Genomic DNA, 20,774 nt, shown 5'->3' with positions numbered 1-20,774 from the left:
TACACAAATGACTGCATAATGAGACAGACCCTGGTAGAAAACTATTGATTTCAAATACTGTGACTGGTAACAGCAGAGAATTCCTAAAGGAAGAGCTCTTTAGGTAAAGGCTGAGGTCAGAATATTATTGACTGAAGCAGCAGAACTTGATTTGGATGTTTTTTTTTGACCCTCCTTTGTAGTTTTAATGATTAGAAGTTTATTTTTCTCCATATATATATATATATATATATTTTTTTTTTTTTTTTTCCACTGTGACCCCTGAGGAAATGTGCTTCTTGTCAGGAGGCAGTTAGTCTGTGCTCCAAAGGGCTGAGTTGCAATCTAGCCTAAAGTTATGGAGGCATTTTGGAGCTTTCTCTGTCTACCTGTTCTTCATGTCACAGGAGATGATGTGGCCATCATTTTAAGGGAGGATTTTACAGGGACTGCTACTCTCTTTATTCTCGTAAGCTCAGTGTCTGTAGGAGTCCGGTCTGCATCAGATCTGGAGTTGTAATTTAGAATATATATTCTTAAGGGTCAGGGAGCTGCCTTTGGACAGTGGGGACTAGTTACATTCCTCCTAAGTAGATGTTTTGGTCACTTTGGCTAATTAAGGGCTCTGGCAATGACAAAACCATCCCCTATGAGAGAAGCTCACAACATAAAGCTTTGAGCAGGGCTCTGGCAGAGATGTCACAAAATCCTAAATAGTTCAATCCACTTCTGCCTCCTTGTGCACAAAACTGTAGATACTTGACAAATACAATAATATAGAGCTGTTATAGCTTATCCACAAAAACCTCTTCCTTCTCTTAAAGCTTTTTGAATGACTTTGTAAATTTGTGGTGGAGGATAAGGACTAAACCTCTCAAAAACTGGTCTAAAGTTGGTTCAAGCACTTTCTAGTGCTGTGCTCCCTGGTATCAATGTTACCCTTTTCAAAACTCTTTTCAAAAGTTCTTTATAAAATAGATCACATAATAGAGTTAAAACGCGAAGGATTTCCAATGCAAAAGTCACCTCCAAAGGCAGGCTCTATTTTAGTGTAGAACTGAAGATTTCCAAAGATGGGTTCCCGGTCCAAGGTACTGGCAGATCAGAAATGAAAATATTGGGCAAAACTTTTTTATTTCTTACTGAAGCCCATGCGCCTACAGCCTGTGCTCTGCAACAAGAGAAGCCACCGCAATAAGAAGCCTGCCCACCACAACAGAGAGTAACCCCCACCCACCACAACTAGAGAAAGCCCACGCGCAGCAATGAAAACCCAATGCAACCACTAAATAAATAATTGAAAAAAAATTTATTATTCTTTATTTCATCTCTAGGAGGTGAGAATCTGCTCTGCTTGACTTTGCTTAGGTTAAATCACATTGGCTGATATCTATTATAGAGGCATTTCCAGACTCCCTGATGTGTAGAGCTGTCTCCCCAGTTTATGTTAGGAAACAGATCCTCCAAAGCTTAGGGCATTGCCTCTGAAGTCATATATCATCCTCTGAGCTCACGGCTCTCTGCCTGAATCAGGAGAATGCTGGTCACTTGTCCTTTGCATTTCCTGGTGGATGTCTTCTCTTCTATTCACATCCCAGTAAACATACATCTTAATCTGAACTTGTATTTCAATCTCTGTAAGCTCCCTTACTACACACAGCACTGGAATCTGCCCTTTGTCTTTCCTTCCCCTTTCATTATTTATCTGCTACTTTACTGAAACTCCTCAGTTTATTTTATCAAACCTATTGTCTGCGACATAATATTTACTCCAAACACGTCAATTACTTCCCTTTTCCCACATCTCATCCCATTTAATAGTTTTAATATTACTCTCTGTCTCTCTTCGTCCCTCTCCCCCTTCACACACACCTCCTTCCTTCTCCTCATACATAATTTGTTTTTCCATTTGAATATGGGCATTGAGAAAGGGGCACAGTTATTTAGGTTTAATTATGTGGAATTTCTGACCTACAAAAATAACCATTTCAAATGGTTTATTAATAAATATATAAAGAAATGAAGTGGGGCCAACAGCAAAGCCAAGGGGCAATAACAAGTCAATTTTATAGGCACCAGCTCGTCCAGGGAAGGAGATGCTTCTCAGGCAGGAACTGTGAATGTGACAGTTGCAGTCCTCAACCATGCTCCTCACCAGAGTGGAATTGTTATCTTTCATAGCCCATTCTGACAGCTGATTTGTCTTCAGGGCTAAACACCAGTGGATCCCAGACTGAAAGGACCATGTATAACTTCAGCTGTTACAACCCTGGTTCCTTTATCCTTGTTGGAATACCTGGCCTGGAGAAGTTCCACGTCTGGATTGGGATTCCCTTTTGTGTCATCTATGTCCTGGTTGTTGTGGGCAATGGCACCCTCCTCTACCTCATTGCAGTTGAGGACAGCCTCCACGAGCCCATGTTTTTCTTCTTGTCTATGCTGGCCACCACGGACATCATCTTGTCTACTACCACAGTGCCCAAACTGCTCAGTAACCTCTGGCTTGGCTTCCAGGAAATAACCTTCACTGGTTGTCTCACCCAGATGTTCTTCCTCCACTTCAGCTTTGTAGTGGACTCAGCCATCCTGCTGGCCATGGCACTGGATCGCTATGTGGCCATCTGCTTGCCCTTGAGATACACCACCATCCTGACTCCTCAGGTGATTATCAAGCTTGTGGTGAGCATTGTTGTAAGGAGCTTCTTGGTTATCTTGCCAGATGTTTTTCTGCTGAAACGGCTACCCTTCTGCAGGACACAAATCATCCCACACACGTACTGTGAGCACATAGGTGTTGCTCGGCTTTCCTCTGCTGACATCTCCATCGACATCTGGTATGGATTTTCTGTGCCTCTCATGACTGTCATCTCAGATGTGATCTTTATTGCTGTCTCCTACTTCTTCATCCTCCGTGCTGTCTTTCAACTCTCATCCCAGGGTGCTCGCCAAAAAGCTCTCAGCACCTGTGGCTCCCACGTCTGTGTCATCCTCATGTTTTACACACCTGCCTTCTTCTCCATTCTTTCTCATCGCTTTGGGCACAGTGTGCCTCGAAATGTGCTCATCTTATTTGCCAACCTCTATGTGGCCTTCCCTCCTGCTCTAAATCCTATAGTTTATGGAGTGAAGACCAAGCAGATCCAGGACAAATTAGTTCTCCTCTTCTCTTTGAAGAAGACACAATGAATGGGGAGGACCGCTGGGGAGAAACTTAGATAAAATTGATTAGGTAAAATTTTATATAACATGGGAAGACATAAAAATAAAATTATAACTACTATTTACTTGAAATTTTAGAGTTCTACCCATGTACAAAGTATAAGCGGCGGGGGGAGAGAAATAAAGTCTTTGAGACTTCTAGAAAATCAAAAATTTTTTTGGTTTAGCTTTCTCACCATTTATATGAAGAAGCTGATGATGGGTATAGAAGAGCATTAAGAGCAAGGTTTATATATTTCCTGTTCCTGATTTTGAGATATTTGAAGGCTGGATATTTCCTAACATGCAACGCATCCCTGTGTTTCTCAGTTTCTGAATTAAAGACAAAGCCTCAACTAGCTATCGATCCTTTCTACTACAACTATCAAATTTATGGCTTCCCCCTTCAGTCCTGATTCTATACATTATTAATCCCTCCTCCTCTATCCTTTACTTGCTTTACTTATTTTTCCCTACCCGTATCAGATTACAAAAAGTTGATTATCTTTTATATCTGTTTTCTTCAATTGCATGCTCTGAAAAAGTTTTCACTCATCTTGGCCCATATTTTACAACTTTAATTTAAAATAATTTTAAAGGATTTTTCTGTGATTTATGTCATAGAGTGTTCTGCCTATGTTTTCCTCTAAGAGTTTTATAGTGTCTGGCCTTACATTTAGGTTTTTAATCCATTTTGAGTTTATTTTTGTGTATGGTGTTAGGAAATGTTCTAACTTCATTCTTTTATATGTAGCTGTCCAGTTTTCCCAGCACCACTTATTTAAGAGGCTGTCTTTTCTCCATTGTATGTTCTTGCTTCCTTTGAATGAATAAAGAAGATGTGGCACATATATACAATGGAATACTACTCAGCCATAAAAAGGAACAAAATTGAGTTATTTGTAGTGAGGTGGATGGACCTAGAGTCTCTCATGCAAAGTGAAGTAAGTCAGAAAGAAAAAAACAAATACCATATACTAACACATATATATGGAATCTAGAAAAATGGTACTGATGAACCTAGTGACAGGGCAGGAAATAAGATGCAGAATTTGAGAACGGACTTGAGCATACAGATCGGTAGGGGAAGCTAGGACATAGAGAGTAGTATTGACATATATACACTACCAAATGTAAAATAAATGGCTAGTGGGAAGCTGCTGCATAACACAGGGAGATCAGCTTGTTGCTTTGTGACAACCTAGAGGAGTGGGATGGGGAGGGTGGGAGGGAGGTTTAAGAGAGAGGGATATGGGGATATATGTATAAATATAGCTGATTCATTTTGTTGTAGAGCAAAAACTAACACAACATTGTAAAGCAATTATACTCCAATAAATATGTATAAAAATAAAATAATTATATTCAATTTAAAAATTAATTTTTAATTATATTTAATTTAACAAATTTATTTTAAAATATTTTTAATTTAAAAATAATTATGAGAGGATAATATTAGTTAATTTATTTCACAGATGAGGAAACAGAGACTTATAAAGAATAGCAAAGGACAGATAGAGATTTATGTTCCAAACCCAATTCTGTCTGATTCTGAGTTCTTTATCCAATTGTTTCTTGGATAGCTCCTCATTGGAATAGTTCACAAACTTCTTAAACTTAGTTTTCCAAAGCTGGTCTGGAAATTCAGTAACTTTATAAAAATTACTTTTATTTTCCTGTCTTTCTATACAGGAAATAGCACGACTGAAACCTGAATTCCAAAGCCAGGTACCTGTGGCTTCCCTTTTATTTTTCCTATGTCACTGTCCAACAAAATGAACTCAATAGTTGAGTTGAATATTTGAGTTTGAAGTGCTTATAAGTCATTACAGTGGATACATACATTAAATTCTCACCTTTATTACCACTAGCTGCTCTGGGCCCTTATTTACTATTTGTTTCCCTTGAGAGACTCTCAAAGTCATCCTTTTGAAGGAGTCCCAACTTTGCTGCACCAAAATCATTCTCTCTATAAAAGCTAGAGTGATCACTTTACAAGTCAAATATGGTTGTGTCACTTTGCACCTTGAAACTCTTCAACAGTTCCGTAGTCCTTTAGATCATGAATAAGTATTGTCCTTAGGATCATTTCAGGGAATGGAAGACTTTAATAAAAAGAGCAATCTTCCATGAAAATCAGAAACTTGCACTTAATTTACATTTATTCACACTTTGTTTGTGTTTATTTTCACTTCATTTGCATTTCCCTGACACTTTGAGCAAGTAATTCCAAAAATGATGTTTTCTCTTTTGTATTGTCATACTTGGTATTCTGTTACTTTACAGAAAACAAAACATAATAAAAAATCTCATCGTGGATAGAATGTATGTTGAGTGAAACTGGATGGGAGCCATCCATTCTTCTCTTAAGAAACTGTCCCTAGACAAAATAAGCAATTTCCTAAAATCGCAACTGGAAAAGAAGCTGCACATTGAATCAAGATGAATATACTAAATTCCTTGGGAGTAAGAAGTAAAGAATAAAATTGGCATTTTAAGATAAGATCCTCTGTGTATGTATGTTGACTTTTCTTTTTCCTGTCTGTAACATCCTTTAGGCAGTTTAGAAGAGACGCATGCAAGGACTGCTTTATTCATGCCACTGCTATAAACCATCATACACTTTGCTTATGTATTTATCAATCTACTTCCTTGAAAGCAGAAACTTAGTCTTACACATCTTTCTACACCCTGCTTTACGAAAATACCTGACACACTATGTGTTCTCAATAAAGATTTCATGCATATACAAAATTCATCAGGAACCCCTTCCTCCATGCCATTGTCTCTTGCTTTTCCTTTCTCCTTCTCTATCCAGTTTAGATTCCATAGTGTATCATTTCAGTTATTGTTTGTTTATCCTAAACTCAACTTGTCCTAAACTCAACTGTCTCTCAACTGAGTTGAAAAAAATATTGCAGGAATCTTAACAAAGTTAGCCCTACATTTTGAAGAAATTGGAGAAAGTGATCCCACCAGGTACATTGATATTACTATTAATAAATTAAGACAGTGCACCACCATACTTGCCAAGTTTCAGCTTCTCAAGTGTAGCAGATTTCTTTTTGTCTCTTCTATCTATTCTTTCTCTTTATTCTTCGCTTGTAAATTCCTATTCAGGCTTCAATTAAAAATCATTCCTCAGCTATTCCTTCTTTAACTCTGCATATTAAATTAGTATCTCTTGTATACATTCTCACTGTACAATGTACTTTTTATTTCAGGACTTATCACAACTTTAATAAGGTGATTGCTTGTATACATAATTATGTCATTGACAACCAGGTTAGATTCTGCCTTTTTAACCATCACATTCCTATCACTTGCAAAGCTCCTAGTTCATAACAGGAATGCAATAAATATTTGCTGAATAAAAGAGTTGAAACAAATGACTTTTAATTAATGAATGAAATCCCTATTTTGCATGATGGGTGTCTGCCTGGTTTTATGGAGGATCACAGAGAAAGACTTATTTTGTCCACAGTAAGGTAATAGTTGTTTTTTCTACTTATTCCTCAAAGCTCTTCTTTAAATTAAGCATTTCCAAGTTGTTATTACCTTTCCATAATTGTGGAAATTGAACATTTCCAGAATAGTTGAGTATTTTATTAGAGCACAAAGGAAGGGATGAGTGGAAAAAAGGGATAAATCCCATATTTTGGACCACTAGACATTAAAGTAGACTTCCTCATTGAGTTGATAGGAAGTTGTATGGAAGGTTTTCCTATCAGAAGGATGAGCCTATACCCAGGCTGGCTATCTATGATTTTCAGACCTGCACGTACTTTGTGTTAGAGATTTGTCCCACACAAATAAATTACTAGCCTGTAATCTAGGCAATGGACTGAACACAAAGTTAGTAATGATTCTCAACTGCGGGAAGATGGAGAGAACTGCCAAGTAAGACTGAACATTGAAGTAATATCTAAAAAGAGAGACTTCTTCACACCTGGGAGGATGGCAGCCCCAGTGAGAATTGTTTCTAGAGTTTTATTGTCTAAGGCTAGAATTAGATTCATCTCAATTCAACAGACATTCCTTGATTATCCACTATGAAACAAGGTATTCAAAATACAATGAAACATTCTCTGCATCAGAAGTTTTAAGAGTTCTGGACGGGACCTGGAGACAAGGCAAATCTGACTCTTGCCAAAGTTTCTTTATCAAATTACTGATCAAGCTAGGTCAAGACCCCACTGAGACTCAAGTGCTACCATCCTGGATTCCAGAATTACCACGCCACCACTCACATGAGCAGAGGTGTCAGTTCCTAAGCTGGGAAAGTGTTAATTTGGTTGGATCCTTGCTCATGTCCTAGATTGGCTTGGGGCCTTGGGACCTGAGGCCCATACTTCCCTCTTGTTCAGAGGTCCTCTGTTCTGACTGTCTCTAATCCCTGGAGAAGACAAGGGAAGTACATTCTCACTCCACTCCTCCGGGCACTGTGTTTGTTCTTCTCTACTATAAGCACGATCCTATGTCTGTCCCCTTTGTTGTGGTGTCTCTTATTACTGACCCTGGGACTGCTTCTTTTGTTCTCTGGTATGTTTTTTGCTTGCTGTGTTTCTGCAGTCTCCAGTTCTTACCCTACCTTTGCAAAACAGTTCCACGGCCAAAACCTCCAAGGTATGAGCTGGTGGTGAGCAATGTAAACCTATTAGGGAACAAAGCTTGTAGGGAGTAGAGCTGATAAAAAAAATGGAGGTGGTGGAAAGAAGAGATGAAAGTGGGGAAAGAATGAGCTTCAAGAAATAGGAAAGGCCAAGATTAGAATTTTGAATATAGATTCTAGAGCTGACACTTATGGTAAGAGAATGGCATTAAAGAGAATTATCTATTAGGAGCTTAATTCTGAGCCCCTCCCACTGCTTTTCCCAAAATGTTTCTAGGTTTTTCTGAAAGTCAAAATGTTAAATGCTAAGGATATAAAAAAATGTAAAGAGAATAAATTGTCATGATAGACTTAGGACTGGTTGTACCATACTGGGCCAGCCATCTGGAGATTAAAATTTGATCTGCCATCTCAGAGACTTCTAGGTTGTCTTATATGTATATACATGGACTCGTATTTGTGAGTAAATTTTTGAATAAGTGTCTTGTTTTTCTTTGGGGATGATGGGGTCAAACACTAAGATATCTACCTATCCTACACACCATGGAGGGGCACAAATAAATACATGATGGAGGTGAACAGTTGCTTTCTGGAATGGGTCTTACAACAGTCCTTCTGTGACCCATGGACCAACCATAGATATTCATTTCCCCAAAAGGGGCAGAGGGGAGATCTTCACATAGGTGCACAGCATAAAAAGAGAAATAAAGACAAGGTATGGGTTATAATATTTCATGATCAAGATATTACAGAAGGACCTATCCTATACTTAACTTAGTGCTGGAGGAGACAGAGCATGTGCAGATATAAGGTGTGTCATTGCAATATACCTAGCCTTAGGAAAGAGAAGGAAAATGCTCAGTGATCAATCAGAGGCCAGTAAAAAAGGTGGGAATAGAATGTGTGCTGAAGACAAAGTCCTATTCAGGATTCTGTGATGAGCAGGACTATGATCAAAGACAGAGACAGTACTATCAAATAAAAAAAAAATGCATTGTTAGTGACAACTGAGTAGTTTCAGCAAAGAATGGAAAAAGTAAAGCCAGGGACCTTTTCATTGTATCCACTTTGAAAGTGGGTGAGGAATGTTGTACTAATTTTTCACGTCTAGCTCTGTCTTTCCTTTCAGACCATCTTTCAGTAGTGTGTAGTGTCTATGGATTCCCTAGGTCTGTTGGTGGGAGTCCTTATTTAGTTTGGAAGTATTTAATTACAGGGAGCAAATTTTCATGCTTTTCTAGATCTTCCATTTTTCAGAGTTGAAGTGTAGGAGCCAACCTTGTGCTATGGTAGGCCGTGAGGGTGAAAACTGAGGGAGAGGAAGGTGAATGGCAGGGTGGGAACATGAGTAAACTGCATTCAGAACACTATTTGGATGATTAAGCTAATGAGTGTGAAGTCTAGCGGGCCCTCTGTTACTCATTTATTCAACAAGTATTTATTGAACGCTCTGCAGCAGACACTGATATAGGGATAAAACAATGAAATTAGCAGACATGATATCTGTCCTCAAAGTTTACCATTTATTAAGGGATAAATCTAAGTAAAATCAAATGAAAATAGTGTAATAAATGCTCTGTTTGTGTAACATGGAGTGCCAGGAGTATACCTGGGAATATTACCTAACGTGGATATTGTTCAGGAAAGCTTTCTGTATACTGTAGATGAGTGGAAGTTATCTAGAAAAAGAGAGAATATTAAGCTGAAAAAATGTCCAAGATCAAACATAAGTGGAAAAGAATTCAAACAAAAATATTCCCAGAAGCTGAAAGTCAAATTAGGGGTGACATATTTGCTGGACCAAAGTTTTCTCACATTTGACATTGGAGAAGTGTTATAGCCTTTTCCACTTTGATATTCTCATCTGGAATCTGACGTTAGTTAATATAACTTGTTTCAGACTGGACAAAGGAAATCACTGAAGATCTTTAAAGTGGCATCAAGGAACTACATGCCAATAATGTAAGGCTATGGGGTCTGATTAAGTAGAAAACCTTGAGCTGTATGCAGATTCTTCAGTGATGAGGTACGCCAGCAAGAGTTATAGATGTGGATACTAGTCACATAACCAGTTAATGTCTTTAAGTTAATGTTCATTCGCTTACCTTATTAAGATAGTAAACAAATGGACATATTTTGAGTAATCTTAAAAATTGTTCTGTAAAATCAGGAGACAAAGTAGAAGACAACAAAACAAAACAAAAAACAAAACAAACTTTGCTTAAAGTTCATGGAGATGGAAAAGCACTGATGTTTCTTTTACTACTCCTCTTTCCATCACCCCTCTGTAAATTGACATGTTCTACCAATCCTGTCTTCTGTCTCTGAAGTCAGCTTATTAATCTCCTCTGTGACATCCATTCAGGCTGCCATTGTCTACCTCACTGCAGTAATTATCATACTCTAGTGCTTGTTTACAGAATGCGTTCTCTTTCCATCTGGGCATATATTAGGACTTAAAAAAATATTGTTTGAATGTTTATAAAATAGTTATACTAAACATAGAAGATTTTCTGGTTTCCTATACACTCAGAAATCAATTGTATCCTATATGAAATATCTGGTCTTTAAAAATAATATCAAATGATATAGTTGATTAAATTGTTTAGGTACTATTTGGAGATAGGGACTCGGTCTCTGACAACATTTCCTTAATATTTCCTGTAAATTAAATTTAGGTTTTATGATTATCCGTGAGTCATATTTGTTAATTTGTATTTTCCTTAGTATCTTCAGTTTTACTTTACTTGTCAAAACATTAGAATTAATTTTTGAAGTACCACTATTGTTAGAAAATATATATTTTTATCATTAGAAAGTATTTTTATCTTTTCATCTTGATTTTAATCATCATGGTTATGTAATTCACTTGTGACTTTAGAGACTCAATTCTACTGATTATATTTACTACATTTTTCTCTTTTTAAAATAATCAATTTCCAATTTTTGATAAAATATTATCGTTATGCAGCAATAGGTAATATTTATACTATTCTTATATGTTGTATACCATTTCTTATTCAATTTAAATGAGTTTAAGACTAAAATTTTGCATCTTTAAGTAGCTTCTGTTACTTTTTGAAGTTTTGCCATTTAGTGATGTTGTTGGTGCTATATCTACACTTTTGTCTTTCTTCCTTAATGTTTGTTGCTTATTTATTCACCTAAATGTATTTCTTAAAAACATCATCCTTGTATAGATTTTAGATACATATCTTTTTAATGCAATTTAAAGGTTTTATTGTGATTTGATTTATATATATATTTTTTGATTCAGGAGGAATTTTATTGTACTTGGTGTGAATTGTGGATCTAGCTACATTTTTTTCTGCAATAAACAACAAATAATTACCAAACTATCTGTGGAATGATTCAGTGTTTTCTCACTGATTTTGATTCCTCCAATTGCATATAGTATAAAAATTGTGATTGATTTGGGGGCTATATATTTTGCTTTTTGGGTATATTTATTCTTGAGCCAGCACTACATATTTTAATTTATTATTTTTTTAATAAATTACTATGTAATTTATTATGTTTAATTTATTTTATGTTTTTATGCATTAATAAGTATACTCAAGTTTATCAAGCCATTTTATCTTTAACTCATAAGTGACATAATACTCTTCTTTACTATCATTTAAATTATTTTCCTCACATTTTTTTTACTGATTTTTAAAATATTCTGAAATTATATTACCAGTTAAATATAAATCTTAGGTGGATTTTGATAATGTTCCATTACATATATAAAATAATTGTCAGTAATTATTTCTTAATATTTTAATTTGATAAAAGCTTGTTTTATAAAACAAATTACATATATAGGAAGTTAAAAGTTTGTTTCTTTCCTCACCCTACCCTGAAAACCTCTCCCCGTAAATATTGCCTAGACGAGTTGACGAATATTCCTCCAGCCATTTAAATGCAAATACCAACATGAACACCAAATCAACAATAATAACATACTAGCATTATACTGTAATTTGCCTTTTTCTATTTAGATATATTTTGGCATCTTTTAATTCCCATACACATAGCTTTACCTCATTCTTTTTATCAGCTGTATATTCTTCCATAAGATTAACATACAGTAAATTTTAGCCTTTCCCATATTGAAAGTTAAACAGGTGCCAACTTTTCAATTTTCATTTTTTTATATTATAAGTTCACTCACATATTATATTATAAATGTTGCTATTGTGAATACTGGTGCCAATTTTTCATTTGTATAACTGTATCTTAGAAATATTCCTATACTTGGAACTACTGGGGCAATGGATGTGTGCATTTTATGTTTTGATACATATTGCCAAATTAGTGTCTAAGAATGTTACACAGTAAACCCTTCTAAAATAGTCATAACAGTTCTTCTTTCCTCAGACTTTTTACAGAGTTGGACGTTATCAATGAAATCATCCATCTGTCTAAGTTTTTTCTAATCTGATAGTATACCTCATTCATGTTTTATTTTGAGTTTATTTATAACTGGGAATATTCTATATAAGTATTAAAGATTAGAATTTATTTTTTTATTTTTACAAGACTTGATTGTTCATATCCATTGTCATTTTTTCTGCTGAATCAAAGGGCTTTGCTTTAGTGATTCATAAGAATACCTTGAATAAGTATTAACGGAATTATACATTTTCATTTGGATTAGTCTTTGTGCTATTTTTGTCACATAATTTATTGCCTCCTGTGTAATTATGCTTCTCAATGCATTGGCCTTTGCTCTAACTGAATCTATTTTTAATGAAACGGATCCTACTTAGATTTGAGCACAGATGATATTCACAGCTGCTGACTGCCAGCCTTGCCATTTCTGCCTATCTGGGATTGTAGTCTTTCCATTTTCTTTTTCTCTCTAGTTAGGATAGACTCTGCATCGCATCTGCCTTTAACTGCTCAAGGAAAATGGATGTATTTGAGTTAGGAGAACTACACAGAACTCTTGTTGAGAGATGATGTCATGTAGGATAGAACAGTCAATGCAAGGGCAGCGATAAATGGATGTAATATAGAGATACTTAGGGAGTGAACACCTGTATCATGATAATTGTTTGAAAGATGAATGAGATGATTGTGTATGAGGGAACTGTGATTAAGATAATTTCAAGGCTTTTAGATTGAGAAATTAGTAGTATTACACCATCAATTGCTGAGTTGGGAAACATGTAGGAGAAACAGATTTGGGGCAACAAAAAGAAATGTGATAGTTTGGAACATGCTAAGCTGGATGCACTTGTGGGGTTTCTAAGAGAAGATGGCAGGCATAGGATAACTAGTTCCAAAGTTAAGCATAAAGTGACTAGTTCCAATGCTGAGGAGAAAGGAATATATTCAAAATCATAAACTTCAGAATCTTCAACATAGGAGTCGCAAAGTCATGGCATTTAGAGATATCACCCAGGTGGAGTTTGTCAACCTAGAAGGCTGTAGACATGGACAGAGCACTGCAAAATTTCAACACTCAAGAACAGGTAGAAAGAAAAATTAGTGACTACCGAAGCTGGAGAAAAAGATGTCTGTGTCATGTCAGAAAATAAGAGAGTTTTGGAAGAAAGGCTCAACTGTTTCAATGAAGTCTCATAAGAGTGAGTCATTATATAGGTTAGGTAGGGGCAAGAATGTCATTGCATAGTGTTGCCAGGAGACTGGGCTCCCCCTGCAGGGATAGTTTTCTTCCAGGGTTGAGAATAGGGTTCTATTCTTTCACCAAGACAAATCTGACATAGTAAGTTACTGGAGAATGTCATCGCTTGAAAACTTCTCCAACCTGGGAATATCTGAAGTGGCAAATTAAATTACCTAAATCTTAGAATTTAAGGCAGATTATTCTTTGTCTCCTCTTTATATTGGTGAACTTTTCTGTAATGCTAATGAGAACCAGCGCAGGTGTTCTAGTGTGGAGAGAAAAGTAAAGAGACGGCACGGTCTGCTTTGGCTTCAGACATTAAGCTTGCCTTTTCAGCCATTTGGGACCCTACAGTTGTTATTCCAATTCACCAGCACTGGGACTTTACATTAAACTTTGTTCTAAATCCTTGGCTAGTGATTGTTTCTCTGCCTAATATTATTTTTAGCACATATTTTCTTAGAAAACTTCCTGGATTGCTGGTGGCTAGGCAGGGCTTGATTCAGAGTTATAGGACTTGTATCTCTGGGAAAAAATTATTTTGATACCAATTCTATTATGACTTAAAATTGTAACTAGAAACTTGATATTTATGAGTAAAGAGATGAGAAGAGGGATGGTTTAATACTTTCAAGAGCCGAAAGTGAGGGGATGATACTGGAGAAGGCTCAGAGGTGGGTGGCTGTAGATCATGTTAACAATCAGCTTTGAACTTTTTATTTTCAGTCTGTGAGACACAACCAATCCAAGACCATGATGGCCACCTTCAACGTCACCAGCTTCAATCCAGGCTCATTCATCCTGCTGGGAATCCCAGGGCTGGAGCATTTCCACATCTGGATTGGCATTCCCTTCTTGATCATTTACCTTGTGGCCCTTGTAGGCAATAGTGCTCTCCTCTATCTTATTTCCATGGAGCGCAGCCTTCATGAGCCCATGTTCTTTTTCCTCTCCATGCTGGCTGCTACAGATCTCATCCTGTCTAACACATGTGTGCCCAAAACATTCAGCATCTTCTGGCTGGGTCCTCAGGAAATCACGTTTCCTGGATGCCTTACTCAGATGTTTTTTCTCCATTACAGCTTTGCCGTGGATTCTGCCACCCTTCTAGCCATGGCATTTGATCGCTATATTGCTATTTGCTTTCCCCTACGATATAACACAATTCTCACCCGTCGGATTATTACTAAGATTATAACAGGTATTGTCGGTAGGAGCTTTTGTATTATCTTCCCGTGTGTGTTTCTATTAAAGCGACTGCCTTTCTGCCGAACACTCATCATTCCCCACACGTACTGTGAGCATATAGGCGTTGCCCAACTTGCCTGTGCGGACATCTCCATCAACATCTGGTATGGCTTTTCTGTGCCTGTACTGACTGTTACATCAGACCTGATCCTCATTGGCATTTCCTACACTCTCATCCTTCATGCCGTCTTTAACCTTGCATCCTGGGCTGCCCGCCACAAAGCTCTCAACACGTGTGGTTCCCATATTTGTGTCATTCTTATATTCTACACACCAGCCATGTTCTCTGTCCTCACTCACCGCTTTGGTCACAATATCCCTCAGTCCTTCCACATATTGATTGCCAACCTCTATGTAGCCATTCCTCCTGCACTCAATCCAATCATCTACGGGGTGAAGACCAAGCAGATTCGGGAAAAGATCATCCCACTCTTCTTCCTTAAAAGGACCCAGTGACATGAGATTGAGAACCTGGGAAAGGAAACAGGTGATCATGTCAATTTTGGAATACATTTAATTTTTTCGAAGCTAGAATATCTGCAATGATAACAAATTTTTATGAAATCCTAGAAACCCACTGTGAGTTGTAGGAAGCAATGAGACAAGACAAGAAGTAGATGTTAAGTAGGGAGACAAAAAACATTGAAGAAGATGTGTCTACCTGAAAAGATGGATCATTGAAAAATTACTATCCCTTTATGAAGTAGATTTCTGAGACTTATGGCATAAGATGTTGGTCATATATAATTTGGATAGACTATTATTCTCATAAGCAGGTTAAAAGAGATAAGTAAAGGTCTACCAATTTGGGATATCGTTGTAGGACACTTTCCAGGTGAGATTTATAAAAGCTAGCAATTGACTCCCATCTTTTAAGAATCATCTAGGAATCTCAGTACTCTAAAAAGTGGCTCCCCAACATCGGTTGGTACCACAATCACTGAGAGAACTTGGCAAAAATGTAGAGTCCCAGGCTAGATTGTAATTCATTGGGGTTCTGGGTTCTTTAACAGTTCTCTGTGTGATTCTGATACCTTAGAAATCTTGTATCCTTCCAGATCAGAAGTCCCGTTCCTTTGAAAAACCCATAGACTTGGTTCTTGCAGTAATTTCGTGGACCTGGAAGTGACATAGTTCTTCTTTATGTTCAGCATAACTACTTCTTGCCTAGTATTATTTATCCACTTAAAATTCCACAACTGGAAAACTCATATCTTCAAAATATATCATCAGTTATCTATACTTATTGCAGTTTTTGAAGAATTTTGGCTTCTGGCATAAAAATTTCTTATCATGATTGTTGACGATTTTAATGTCCACAGAAATGACCCTTTAATAATTTGGTGTGGTAGATTGTATTTTCCAAAGATAGCCACACTAATAACATATTCCACCCTACACACTTTTCTGCAATGTGAATTGACATTCCCATATTAACAATTGGAATCTGATTCTACTTCTCTTGTATCTGGGCTAGACTTAGGGATTTCTTGGCAAACAGAATTCAGTGGAAGTGACATTCGAGGCTTCTGAGGTTAGGCTATAAAGCATTTTGCTCTTTCCAGCTGGGTCTCTTGAAATACTTGATCTTGGTGTGATCCCTCTTAGAATCCAACTACTATGCAATAAGTATCCCAAGCAACGTGAAGAAGCCTTATCCAAATATTCTGGTGAATGGCTCCAATTGAGATCCCAGCCAACAGTCAGCAAAAACTGCCAACTATGCTGGTAAGCCATCTAGAACATCCAGTCCAGTTGAGGCCAGGTATCTATAGGGATGTCAGCTGACATCTGTCTGTAACGCATGAGAAACCCAAAGACAGTATTATTCATCTAATCAAAGCCAAGCCATAGAACAATGAAAAGTAATAATTTGCTGTTTTAAGCCGACGAACATGGGAATGGTTAGTTATGCAGCAATAGATAAATAATGCAGAAATTGGTAACAGGAAGTGGAGTGTTAATGTAGAAAAAAACCTGAAAGATATAACATTAGCTTTGGAATAAGGCAATAGACAGCAGTTGAAAGGGCCTTGAGGAGGCTGTTAACGAAGTCTTGAAAGACAATGAGAAAATTATTACTGGAGGCTGGAGAAAATGGAATGAATGTTATGTAGTTGTAGAAAGTTTGATAATACTATACTTGCAATACTCTGAAAAGCAGAAAATATACCTAATTAAATGATGCATTTGGCCAAGGAGATTTTGAAGCAGAATACCGAAAATACCAACATTATTTTTATGTCACTTATGATAAGGTACAGATAAAGAGATATAAGCTAAAATGAAACTACTCAGTGTTTAATCATTATTAGGGTAAATGCAAAGGAGTCAAGACTGTCTGGGATCAAATTAAAAAAAAAATTTCCCCAAGCATCTCCAAATGACAAAGGACTCTCAAAGGAAAATAAAAAAATGGCCTCAGGATATAATATCATCTCTAGGATAAGTCTGTAAGATCCTTTGGTAAGAATAGAGAAATATTTAAGGATATGCCTAGTAAATGTTTTCAATTAGACAAAGAAGCTTCTAAGAATCTTAATTAATCTCCCCAGAGAAGCATAACTCTCAGGCAAAATCAGACTGGTGACAATCTGGAAGATATTTGTGGGTGTGACTTTTGTCTAACAGGGTAAGCCCTAAAAGATTAATAGAAAATCACAATTTTTAAGAGAAATATAGACATAAGCACCGTCAGCTTGGACTAAAAGAGACAGAGTTAGTGCAAAACGAGAAGGGACTTTTAGGTCTCCAACTTTATTAGTCTGGAAATAGACTGAGAGAAGTATTCAGATGTAAACACAAGTCATTTCTCATTGAGAAGCAAAGATAACATAGAATATAGGGCTAATTACCTAAAGGTTAGCCAAGAGCCATGGGGAATCATTCCCAGGGAGCAGAATTGGGTTCTTATTAAGAAACTGGTAATACTTATCTTTGGCTGGATAAAGCTACAATGAACTGGTGACTGTAAGATGATTCTCCCAATATTTTACATATGAGTATCTATTGCAGTTATCCTATCTGTATATCACCATGGTATGTTGCCTATGTAGGCAGCTGATTTCTTTCTCATTTCTTTACTTCACAGATCTTGAGGGGAAATGCATTCAAGGGTCTATGTGTAAGGAACTGAACCCAAGGAGTCCTATTTACACTTTGTCCTGATTTAGAGGCTGAGATCCTGGTCTTTGAATTAATCCCATAATATGAACGAGATCTGGGAATCTTAGGGAAGAGGTGAATGTATTTTGCACGTAGAAGGAGGTCATTATTGTGGCATAAGGGTACACCACTGCAGGTTTTATTTTCCAAAAATGGCCAAAACAATATTTTGCCTCCCATGTACTTTTCTGCAATATGATCTTGCCACCACTTCAAGAGATGCAGTTTAATTCTACCCCATCTTATCTGGGCTGGCCATAGAGACTTCTTTGGAAAAAAGAATGCAACAGATGTGACATTTCAGGATATCCAACACTAGACTATAAGAAATCTTACATCTTCCTCATTGATGTATTTGGATATTTGCATTTTTGGACACTCTTTCTAGAACATGGCCATTATACTGTGAGAATCTCAGACCACATGGAGAGTTCATGTGATTGACAGTCTAACTAAGCTCCTAGTTAACAGCCGGAATCAACTGCATCAATTCTAATGAAGCTTAGACATGACTACAGCCTTATCAAAAATCTGATTCCAGTCATGTGAGAGACAGCCCAAATGATAACTGCCCACATTATTAGTAAGTCTACAGAATCATAACAGATAATAATAAATTGTTTTAAATCACTACTTTTGAGGGTAGTTTGTAGTGCAATGATAAATAACTGAAACAATTTGACTCTCAGTACTCTGAATTTTTCTCCAAACCTCTTAGTAATCCTAACTCATCTATTTAATTCTTTGGAAATGCCTTAGAATGTGTGTTCCATATATATATATATATATACACACATTATTAATAATCTAAATTTTAGGCATTCAATTCCTGACCAATTACCTCCTGTTTTTCCAATTCACTTTTTTTTGAATCCCACTTCAACAATTCTTTAACTTCAGTGCATTGATAATAAATTGATCACATTACATTTTCACATTTCCCCATTTTCCTCATTTTTTCTCTTCCTTACAGTCATTAACTTAAGGTTCATTCCTAGAATTACTGTTTAGTACAAATGACTTCTCTTTTTTACCCTCCTTCCTTTCCCTAAATCACACACAGACATTCACGTGTGCACGCACGCGCACACACACACACAATTTATTGTGCTTTTTCTGTAACATGACACTTGCCATTTCTATTCTAACCTTGTTTGGCCATAACCAGTCACCTAGCCCCATCTAAATACATCAGAAGCACATATATAGAAAGGAGAGATAAATCAGACATATATGAGAATGAGAAATCTCTGTTATGGATCTAATAGAACCTTGACTTGTTTGTCTCCGGTCTCATCTACTACTATGTTTTCTTGACCCCCTTGCTCTTGCCATACTTGCCTTCTTAAATCTTCTCAAACACATCAAGTATAGTCTCCTTCAGGGCCTTGATAATTCACCTGCTATAAATGCCTAGGTTTTATGTCATATCAGTTAAATCAGCATGGTTGTGGGTAGGATTAAGGCATCAGCATTTTTTAGAAAGCCCCAGTAGTTTCCAGTGTACAGTAAAGTTTTGGAACCACTAACTTTAAGTTAATAGCTCTATTTTACAGATGAGGAAACTGAGGATCTGAAAATTTTAAATTTATTTGAAATTTTTCAGTTAGTAAACATCAGAGCTGGGATATCAAATCTACATCTGTCTCATCCCCATCTGCTCTATTTCCTGTATAAAATAGATTCCTCTGTGTACCAGCACTAGATTAAGGTAAATCATTTCTTAAGTTTCTTTTCTTTGCTTTTCTTTTTTTTTTTTTTTTGCTATATCACACGGCATGCGGGATCTTAGTTTCCTGACCAGGGATTGAACCCATGCCCTCTACAGTAGAAGCACAGATTCTTAACCACTGGACTGCCAGGGAAGGCCCTTCAGTTTCTTTGTACTTAATCTCAAATCACTTTCTAAAAATCTTGAACAAATTTACACAGTAACTTGCATGAAACTCACAACTTGTGAATATTATTGTGCACTGAATATGTATTTATATCAATAGTTCAATACCAATGAGTCAGATGCTTAGGTTTGGGGTATGGGAGGGAGAAGAGCGGTGACAGGATAACTAAGATTTACAATTACGTGAGATCTGCCCAATGAGTACGCCTAAAATGAATTTGAGTCTACCTTGTCTACTTTCTCGGAATGCTATATCCCCCTGGCTCGGATATGCTCTAGTCTTGGATAATTCTAGATAATGGTCCTATTCTGGGAGGAAATGCCACTATTTCCTTTCATGTATTTCCCAAGTACACACTTTCCATGTTGCCTTAATTTATAGGAGTTTCTCCTGACCCAATCAACCCAACATAAATTTTGGTTTCCCTTCCAGGATATGTAGATACTTGACACAAGTGAGAGTTTGATGGAGAATAATGAAGAATGTTTCAAAAGACAAGCATGTAATTTCCTTAGTTCATTGTTGAAGAAGCATGTATCTTACACTGGACTGTAACCAGCGTACATTTGAGTATGTAGCTTATCATCTGGTACAATTAGATGAGAGAGAAAAGAACAAAAGTTACCCAAAAGAAGACACAATATGTTAAAAGAGAATCAAGACTCAAGCTCAAGGTCAACCTGGAGGAATTCAGATTAAACATAGTGAGTATTTTCTTGAGAACAGTTGATATGTGCTACTGGATAAGGCAACCAAAGGAAACTGTGCAGATTCCAATTCCAGGTACATCTCTTCCCAGTCTATCCCCATTTCATGTCTCCTCCTTTCTCCCTGAATTTCCCTCCCCAACAGTTTGACACAATTTGGCAAAATACATCTTTTCTCCAAGGGCTAAGCAAGTATTAACGTACTGTATGACAGTGATGACCCCTTCTCCTGGCTGAAAAAATGTCCAGCCTTTAAGAGAAGACTCTGATATGATGGTATGTTTCCCCAGAGGTCTTATTTGCAAATTCACTTCTACTTTTAGCAGCTG

At 36.8% G+C, this 20,774-nt stretch overlaps 2 protein-coding genes across 2 annotated transcripts; both read left to right on the top strand.

Annotated features, from left to right (window-relative positions):
* The first annotated feature begins 2,223 nt into the window (after window positions 1-2,223).
* LOC130861690 (olfactory receptor 52H1-like) lies at window positions 2,224-3,165 on the top strand. Its single transcript, XM_057750785.1, has one exon. The coding sequence runs from the start codon at window positions 2,224-2,226 to the stop codon at window positions 3,163-3,165; it is 942 nt and encodes a 313-aa protein (XP_057606768.1).
* An 11,015-nt stretch (window positions 3,166-14,180) lies between these two features.
* Window positions 14,181-17,908, top strand: LOC130861619 (olfactory receptor 52H1-like). The gene is made up of 2 exons (XM_057750664.1): window positions 14,181-15,099; window positions 17,877-17,908. Exons 1-2 carry the CDS (start codon window positions 14,181-14,183, stop codon window positions 17,906-17,908), a joined length of 951 nt encoding a protein of 316 aa, XP_057606647.1.
* Window positions 17,909-20,774: the final 2,866 nt, after the last annotated feature.

Source organism: Hippopotamus amphibius, chromosome 9, assembly GCF_030028045.1.
Source record: "Hippopotamus amphibius kiboko isolate mHipAmp2 chromosome 9, mHipAmp2.hap2, whole genome shotgun sequence".
Lineage (NCBI taxonomy): Eukaryota > Metazoa > Chordata > Mammalia > Artiodactyla > Hippopotamidae > Hippopotamus > Hippopotamus amphibius.
The sequence above is the reverse complement of the archived record's forward strand: the minus strand, read 5'-3'. Positions and strand labels throughout refer to the sequence as shown.

What these genes read in the sequence shown, in the direction of transcription:
- LOC130861690 (XM_057750785.1), top strand. Translation starts at nt 2,224, where the DNA reads ATGTATAACTTCAGCTGTTACAACCCTGGTTCCTTTATCCTTGTTGGA.
- LOC130861619 (XM_057750664.1), top strand. Translation starts at nt 14,181, where the DNA reads ATGATGGCCACCTTCAACGTCACCAGCTTCAATCCAGGCTCATTCATC. An exon ending in GCAGATTCGGGAAAAGATCA is followed by an intron (nt 15,100 to 17,876) that starts TCCCACTCTTCT and finishes CTTTGAATTAAT; the next exon opens with CCCATAATATGAACGAGATC.